The sequence below is a fragment of the Ranitomeya imitator genome, chromosome 1 (genome assembly GCF_032444005.1).
Source record: "Ranitomeya imitator isolate aRanImi1 chromosome 1, aRanImi1.pri, whole genome shotgun sequence".
Taxonomy (NCBI): domain Eukaryota; kingdom Metazoa; phylum Chordata; class Amphibia; order Anura; family Dendrobatidae; genus Ranitomeya; species Ranitomeya imitator.
In genome coordinates this window covers 866,990,505-866,999,533 of record NC_091282.1, presented here as the reverse complement: position 1 = coordinate 866,999,533, position 9,029 = coordinate 866,990,505, and the positions used below count along the sequence as shown (strand labels likewise).

At 41.0% G+C, this 9,029-nt stretch overlaps 1 protein-coding gene across 2 annotated transcripts in view; it reads left to right on the top strand.

The window, feature by feature from the left end:
• Positions 1 to 222: 222 nt before the first annotated feature.
• Positions 223 to 9,029, top strand: part of PSD3 (pleckstrin and Sec7 domain containing 3) — an 835,030-nt gene continuing 826,223 nt past the window's right edge. Inside the window, exon 1 of one of the 2 annotated variants that reach the window (XM_069742411.1) lies at positions 223 to 763. In XM_069742411.1, coding sequence (XP_069598512.1) covers positions 284 to 763 — 480 coding nt within the window. In that variant the 5' untranslated portion in view covers positions 223 to 283. The remainder of the gene's footprint in view (positions 764 to 9,029) is intronic. The other variant, XM_069742419.1, reaches the window with a different exon arrangement.

Sequence of the window (9,029 nt, the reverse complement as noted above, 5' to 3'; positions counted from 1 at the left end):
TGTCTCTTGACAAGCTCATGCTGAGGAAATGGCAGAGCAGCAACAGATGAAAACTTCCTTCCTCTATATCCAGCTGAAGTCACCAAGCAAATGTGCTGAGCGATCACAGGAGGCGCGCTGCTTGGCAGAGGAAACTTTCTTAGCTGCAAGCAGAAAGGCATGTGACGTTAGGAGGCCAAGTTCTCCTGTGAGAGAAGACACACAGCCTGCCTGTAGCCATCTCAAGACTGAGGCAGGCTGTTCTGCCCAGAGTACAGTGTCATGTTTAAACATCTGCACAGCAATGAGCAATGGCACCAAGAACGGCAAAAATACAGCCCAAGGGAAGACACTGGCATCTGCCACTGCAAGAGACACAACTTATCTTCACAACCAAGGAGCTGGATTGTGCAGACAAATGCAAAAAAATGGAACCTTCGGATCCGATGTCCCCGCGACAAGCCATTATGTGCCTGAGCCAAATTGCTGCCCCTACAGCAGTCACAGCTATGCTCCGGGCAGCTGGAATATGATGGACCAACATTGCAAGCCAGGGAAAGAAAAGATGTGGTGGAAGGTGGAAGTATGCAACCCCGCGGTGACAACCATTCCAATTCTTTGTAGAAGTCCTGACTTTAAAAGTTTCCGAGAAACAGTGGTAGAAAAATCTGCCACATTCATAGGATTGAATGACAGATATATGGGGCAACGCTTAGAAGGAAAGAGGCTATCCACCAAGTATCCCATGTCAGTGATCACTGCTAGCCCTGTCACACTGGAAAAGGTAAGTCAGCGTACAAAATCCGCATCCAAATTATGCTAAGCATGTTAATACAATGTCATAGTTTTTAATGTAAACCTCTGATTCTCAGCTCTTTAACCCCTTAATGACCACCAATACGTCTTTTAACTGACTTCAGATATAAGAGAATATCCTCCCCATACAGGTGACAATCTAGCAGCTGTCGGCTGTCCACTATAGCCGACAACTTGCTGCATCAGCCACGATCAGTGTTTGCACCGTCCAACTCTGATTAACCCCTTAGATGCTGCTGGCAATAGTGACTACATCATATACAGTAAATGGTTAACAGAGTGTGGGGGCTTCCTCTTCATCCTAATTGGTGGCCTCAGATCATGATTGTGTGGTCCTGATGTTTGCGATGGCAATTCATGTCCAAATAGCGGCTTTAGAGTCTGCTGGCTGTTGTGACCTGTTCAGAAGTTAGCGGCATTTAGGTGGTAAAAATACACATTTTCATTCATGTCATGTCACTGTGTATTAATTCCTGAAAATCACCTGAAGGGTTAATAAACTATCTCACTATAGTTTTCAATATGTGAGGGGGTGATGTTTCTAAAATGGTATAACTTTGGGGGGTTTCCCAATATATGGGACCCCAGAGTCACTTCAAACCTGGATAGGCCCCTAAAAAAATTAATTTTGTAAATTTCCTTGAAAAAAAGAAAAATTGCTGCTACATTTTTAAACCTCCTAAAATGATAAGAAAATAAAATAACATTGTACAAACGGTGCTGATGTAAAGCAGACATGAGGGAAATGTTATGTATTAATGTTTTGCTGTGGTATGACCATCTGGATTAAAGGGATAATCATTCAAAGTTTGAAAATTGCTAATGTTTTAACATTTTTCTCAAATTTCTGATAATTTTTATAAATAAACACAAAACATATTGACCTAAATTTACCATTATCATAAAGTATAATGTGTCACGAAAAAACATTCTCAAAATCACTGGGATTTGTTGAAGCGTTGCAGAGTTATTACCACATAAAGTGACACTGGTGAGATTTCAAAAATTTGGCTCCGTCACTAAGGGGTTAAAAATTAGGAAATTGATTATTACCGTATATAAATGTATATTTATTATTAGTATTATTATTTTATGTTCAACATCACATTGCCACAACTCCTAAGTATGCTCCATTCATTGAACACAGGCAGCCCGGGTCACACTGCGCTCTGTGTGACATGGAGGTGGCTTTTACAATGTAAGTCAATGGAGCGTCAGAAAGACGCTTACATTGTAGACTAGACTTCCGGCTCATGTATGGAGCGTAGTGTGACCCAGAGTCTGATATCACTCTGAAGAGGAGCGTAAGGACGCCTGATACTAGAGAAGATGGCGGTGGTTGAGCATGTTAACACTCATGAGTCGGCATGAAAAAATAATCGCAGATGTGAGCTGCACCATAGAGAAACATTGGGGTGAATGCAATCTGATTTTTTTATCGTGTTACACTCACCTGATTGCATTACAAATGGCAATGAGCCTATGGGGCAGAAACACAGATTTCAGTGATCTATCACTTATCAGGCTGTGTGTTGTTTACTTACAATGAAGGTTTCATCACCTGGTAACTATCACTACGTAGACTGCTGCTCACATGACAGTTAGACAGACCACACCCCCTCCTGTGATTAGTAGCTCACTGTCAATATACAATATGCATACTTGGTGTGAGCGGGGTTAGCTCTCTGAGTTCTGCAATATGCTACACCTAAAAACACTGCTTCTGTCACAACCGCTGCACCCAGTAAACTAGGTGATACATCATTGCATTCAAAGTCTCTTTTCCTACATTATGCTGCTCTCAGATAAGGTAGCAAAAAGCTGCTGACAGATTCCCTTTAATTGCCTTACCAATACAATAAATACGCCAGCACAAATAATAATGTAAGACTAACAGTTCTGGCTCTATTATGAATAGTGCAAAAATGATATATATTGCAGCCATGTATCCAGGCCATGGAAGTGGTCATGTTTCACAGTACTGAATTAAAAATATCAAAATGATAATAGCAGCAGAAGCCAAGGATGGATGTTGGATATATTACAATTTGTAGATGGCATGAACTTGTTGTACTCATTGTAAAGAACAGTTTACATTGCGTTATACTCAGAGAAATGCTTTGGTTTTGTTTACATGGTCTAAATGATGTGTTCCTAATCCATTTCCCATGATGTGAGTGGGTGTTAACAGCTAAATATTAACTCAGAGGAACAGATGACTAAAAGCTATGTCTTGCCTCCCGAAGTAGAAGGCAGCACGACTTAATGGCTTCACCTCTTCCAGCAACTTAAAGGGAAGCTGTCACCCCTCCCCCCCCCCCCTAGGTGTTTTTAACTAAAAGAGCCACCTTGTGCCCCCCGGACAGACTACAGGTACGAGGGGCAAATTATAAAAACAAATATTTCAGCGTTGGAAGGGACCCCAAATAAAAGAGCCACCTTGACAGAATGCAGCATTAGTGCTGCACAAGTTGGCTCTTTTAGTTACAAACGCCAGGGGGGGGTGACGGGTTCCCTTTAATGAATTGGTGTAACTATGTATATGCCTCCTCGCACATTTTACTTGTTTTTGCTGTCTTTATTGTATTTTGTCTCTTATTCATGAAAGCAAATTTATCTACAATAAACCCTATTTGAACCTATTTGAGTTTTCTGGGTATGTTGTAGCTCACTGTAGCACATGATCTTCTAAAGTCAATATATATGGCACATTTAGGTAAATAGATGGTTAAATCAGTTTTTCACAATCTGCAACGCATCTGTCGATCCGTTGAGCCAACGGATTGTGACTGATGGCAAAAAACTCATGTGTGAAAGGGGCCTGACAAACGAAAGAGTAAAATGGGATTTGCTCAGTTGTGACGGTCACAACCCCTTTGTTAGCTTGTAAGCAAAGATGGCGGCTGCAGATCCACCAAACATTTAGTAAGCACACTTGGAGATGAAAGTGGCTATAAAATCCGCACTGCTGAGGATCCAATATATGGAAAACAAATGCGGTATGGATACGGTTTTATTTGTCAATGCGTTTCGAGGCAATCATACATCTTCATCAGGACAAAGCAGAATGATACTGATTTACACAGTATTTTGATTGGAATAATATAGAATATTACAACTAGAGTCTCAATTGTATAACAAAGAGCAAAATATAGTAGATGTTTCAGATCTAAATAAGGTCTCATGTGCATGGCAGAGACATGACTAAGTTGAATGGGGTCACATAAAGCCTTCAGGGATTCTGCGTGCCAAGGTGTGGTACTTGGGTGGGTTTTGTTTGTGGGAGATACACAAACTATAATAATGCATAGGATGGAGTATGCCTGTCAGATTCACGTAGAAACAAACAAAAACACCATAGCAAGCCTACAAAATAGTTACAAAATTCACTGGATAAGTTTGGAGAAAACTTTCTTTATTTTCATCTGCACATGTATAACATACCGGTAATAGCAAAAACCCACCAGGGATGTCCAACGAGATTCCCCATATATGATGTATGCTGCCTGCACCATTTACACGTACAATGCATTATTATAAGAAAAAATGAATTAAGATCACCTTGCTCACTGATTGGTTTGTACGTATTTTTCTCCATTTTGACTCCCATTCATATACATTATTTAACCCCTTCATGACTGGAGGTATTTTCATTTTTTTGTGTTTTCGTTTTTTTTGCTCCCCTCCTTCCCAGAGCCATAACTTTTTTATTTTTCCATCAATATGGCCATGTGAGGGCTTGTTTTTTGCGGGGCAAGCTGTGCTTTTGAATTTGTTTTAACATATTTTGTACTGGAAAACGGGAAACAAAATTCCAAATGCAGTGAAATTACAAAGAAAAGTGCAATTCCACAGTTATGGTTTTTTTTTCCATGTTCACCAAATGCTAAAACTGACCTGCCATTATGATTCTCCAGGTCATTACAGTTCATAGACACCAAACATGTCTAGGCTCTTTTTATGTAAGAGGTGAAAAAAAATCCAAACTATGGAAAAAATCCAAACATAAATGGCGCCGTTTTCCGAGACTTGTAGCATCTCCATTTTTTGTGATCTCGGATTGAGTGAGGGCTTATTTATTGCCTGTCGAGCTGACATTATTACCGTATTTTCTGGCGTATAAGACAACCCCCATCTTTTCCATATAAAATATGGAATTTGGGATATGCCCGCCGTATAAGACAGGGGTCATCTTATACGCCCAGTCATCTTATACGGCGTGTGGTTCCCAGGGTCTGGAGGAGAGGAGACTCTCCTTCAGGCCCTGGGATCCATATTCATGTTAAAATTAAAGAATAAAAATAAAAAACATGGATATGCTCACCCTCGGACGGGCCCTGGATCACAGCGCTGCAAGCGTCTCCCTCTGTTCCTTAGAATGCGGTGAGTGAAGGACGTTCGGTGACGTCGCGGTCAGGTGACCGCTCACCTGACCGCTCATGTGACCGCGACGTCACTGAAGGTCCTTCACTCACCGCATTCTAAGGAACAGAGGGAGACGCTTGCAGCGCTGTGATCCAGGGCCCGTCCGAGGGTGAGTATATCCATGTTTTTTATTTGTATTCTTTATTTTTAACATGAATATGGATCCCAGGGCCTGAAGGAGAGTCTCCTCTCCTCCAGACCCTGGGAACCACACGCCGAAATGCAGGATCGCTCCGTGCACACTCCGTACCCGGCGTATAAGACGACCCCTGACTTTTGGGACAATTTTTAGGGGTCAAAAAGTCATCTTATATGCCGGGAAATACGGTCATACTATTTTGGTGTAGATACGATCTTTTGATTGCCCGTTATTGCATTTTTATTGCAATGTAGCGGCGACCAAAAAAACGTAATTCTGGCGTTTTGAATTTTTTTCTTGTTACGCCATTTACCAATTTGGTTAATTCTTTTTTAATATTGAAAGATCGGGCGATTCTGAATGCGGCGATACCAAATATGTGTATGTTTATGTTGATTTTCTTATTGTTTTATTTTGAATAAGGCGAAAGGGGGGTGATTTGAACTTTTATATCTTTATTTTTTTTATATTTTAACTTTTTTTAATTTTTGCATGCTTCTAGTCTTCATGGGAGTCTAGAAGCTGCAGGTGACTGATCGGCTCTGCTACATACAGGTGATGATCAGATCGACTGTGTGTAGCAGAAATGCTCACTTGCTATGAGCGCCAACCAACCACCGTGCAGCGCTCATAGCAATCCAGCAGTGACAACCATAGAGGTCTGCTGGAGAACTCTGGTTGTCATGTCAACCCATCGGTGGCCTACGATCACATGAAGGGGTCACCGATGGGTGGGATTTCCTATGCGCTCACCGGAAGGGCAAATTAAATGCTGCTGTCAAAGATTGACAGCGGCATTTAACAGGTTAACAGCCACGGGTGGATCGTGACTCAAAACAGCTGACATGTGCCAGGAAAGATGTGGGCTCAGCCCTGGAGCACACATGAAAGGGAGGGATTCCACCATGGGCGTACTATTACGCCCAACGTCGGAAAGGGGTTAATTGACCATGGGTTTATGATCACGTCATTATCTGGGTTTAGGTGCTGTGTTGCCACGAACGGAATAAAAACAGCAAATACTCTGATATTTTGACTCTCTGTCACTCAGTATTACACAAGGTGTACTTAATCAAAGTCAGACAAGAACAGGGGTGGGCAATAAACTTTCCCAAGGGGCCACATGGGAAACTCTGATGGTGGCTGTGGAGGGTCAAACCAATAGACCAGTTTGAATTCTGCTTATTTATTGAGCTGAATTACGTATGTTGACTAGCTGGTACTGTTAATATATGTTACGCTATTATTGTAACTTTATTATTTTTTATTCATATTTTTCGCTCATTAATTTTTTATTATTTTTTATTCATATATGGGCTTATTGTAACATGTATTCATACTGGTAGCAGCTAATCAAAACCATGTAATGTATTGCTTGTTTTTATAAGGCTTCTTCCACATGTTCGTATAAAACACATACGTGAAAAAACGGTACAGGTGTCATCATTGTTTTCCATCAGTGTGTCATCCGTGTGTATGTTTTTACCATGAGATGTTTCTTGTGTGGCACCCCAGTAATGAGACACCTTTTTATAGGCCCAGAGTGAAACCAGCTGATATTATTTTTCACTAAGTGGCAGGATTGCTTTATAATTACTGATAGATTTCCGCTAGTGTCATGACTTTCCATGGCTTTTTGTGCCTCTCTTTCTTCATGTGTCCAATACTTTTTCTCTGTGTCATCAGTGGTTTGATCACTTTGCCTGTGTGGATTAGATGGGTTGTTACCGACATCTGGTGAGAATATCATGTCCATAGCACCTTTAGAAATGTATTTACAAAGAAAATTGGTGACGTGTTCAATACTTATTTCACACACTGTATATTTGTGTGCGCGCGTGTGTGTAATGTGATTAAATATGTATTTTTAGCTTAAATAAATATTTTATTTTTGTGGCGTGTGGTGCTCTGTTTATAGGATTTATGATTTATTTTTACACACCTATTTATGTGTTTTGTAAATTGTTTATCAGACCAGAAAGAGGAACAAACTAAGTGGCAAATTTTAACCACACCCCTATTCACGCCCCCAAGCCACACCCAGTTATCATTTCTTCCTACCCTGGCAAGAGGAATTGCAGAGTGGGCATGGAAGCAGTGAGGGACATCCAGCACATGGCCGGGACTGCAGGGCATAGACCCATATCCGGGACTGTCCCGACGATGTATCCAGGATGGTTGGGACCTATTCATTTCTTTCTTTGTTGCTCATTCATTCATAGTTCTAGACTGTGTTTTCTGCAGATGTTAACACCAAACAATCTTCTGCAGTTTTGCTGCTTTTTTATGCATCTTTCTCCTTGTTTGTTGTGTTCTTGGTACAGATTTGAAGCATTTTTATGTGTTTTTAAAGTACAGAAAAGCTTTGATTCTGCACTTTAAAAAAGCAACTGTGCATTTTTACATGTGTTTTTTCACGCTCCCCATAGAAGACCATACACAAAAAAAACACAGTTCAGCAGCATCTTTAGATACAGAGTAGGAAGTCGTTTTCATTAACTGCAGCCCTAGAATCAGTATTTCTTATATCACTTTATTAAACCTCTGTCTCTGCACTTCGATTTTCAACATAAAATTAAATTATATTGATTATCTTAAGGGGTTGAGCAGTCAGTCCATGCAGCACAAGGCTGGGATAACAGTCACAATGGCAGACTATGTTGGTTGCATCTAAAAGGGGTTGTCCACTAATAGGACAATCCCTTCTTAAACTAAATGCCCTGCCCCGATAAAATAATAAAGTCTATACTTACTTCCTATCCCGGCTCTGTTCCTGCAGAATCGATGCTCGCTCTCCCCGGAGCATTGACACGCAACACCCAGCGCTGGTGTCACTGTCTCCACCTTCGGACAAACTAACCATCAAGAGGAAGTCCGGGCTACAGCTGATTCCAGACTTCCTCTTCATGTTCATGTTCAGTTGGTCCGAAGCCATAGACAGTGTGGATTGGACGCCGGGCATCATGTGTCATTCCACCGCATCACAGCCCCGGGTGAGTGAGTGCTAATACCGTAGGAACGGCGCCGGCACAGGAAGTAAGCATAGGCTTTATCATTTAATTGGGGCCGAACATGTAGTTTAGGAAAGGGTTGTCTTACTAGTGGGCAAACCTTTTAAGGTTTTATTCAGACTTCCATTTTTCATGTTCATGTTCTAGCCATGTTTTTCATTCTTAGAATACAAACCAATTATGATTTATGGGCATGTCTGTTTTTGTGAGGAGCAATTGCAAATAATTAATTTACAGCCTCTGATGTGCCTAAACAGTGAAAATCTCCCACAAGTGAGCACATTGAACCCTCAAGTGGTTCACAGAAGTTTATAACGTTGAGCTGTAAAAATAAAAAACTAAAAACATTTTTGCCACAAATATGTTTTTAGTACAAAATATTTCATTTTCATAAGGGTAACAGGAGAAATTGCACCATACAATTTGTGCAATTTCTCTTGAGTACTCCGATACCCAATAGGGAGAAAACTACTGTTTGGGTGCACGGTAGGGCTCGGAAGGGAAGGAATTATTATCGGACATCATATCCCATTTGGAGAGCCTCGTGCCTAAACAGTGGAAATTCCCCACAAATGACCCTATTTTGGAAACTAGACCCCTCAAGGAATGTAATTAGATTTGTGGTGAGCACCTTGAACCCCCAGGTGCTTCACAAAAGT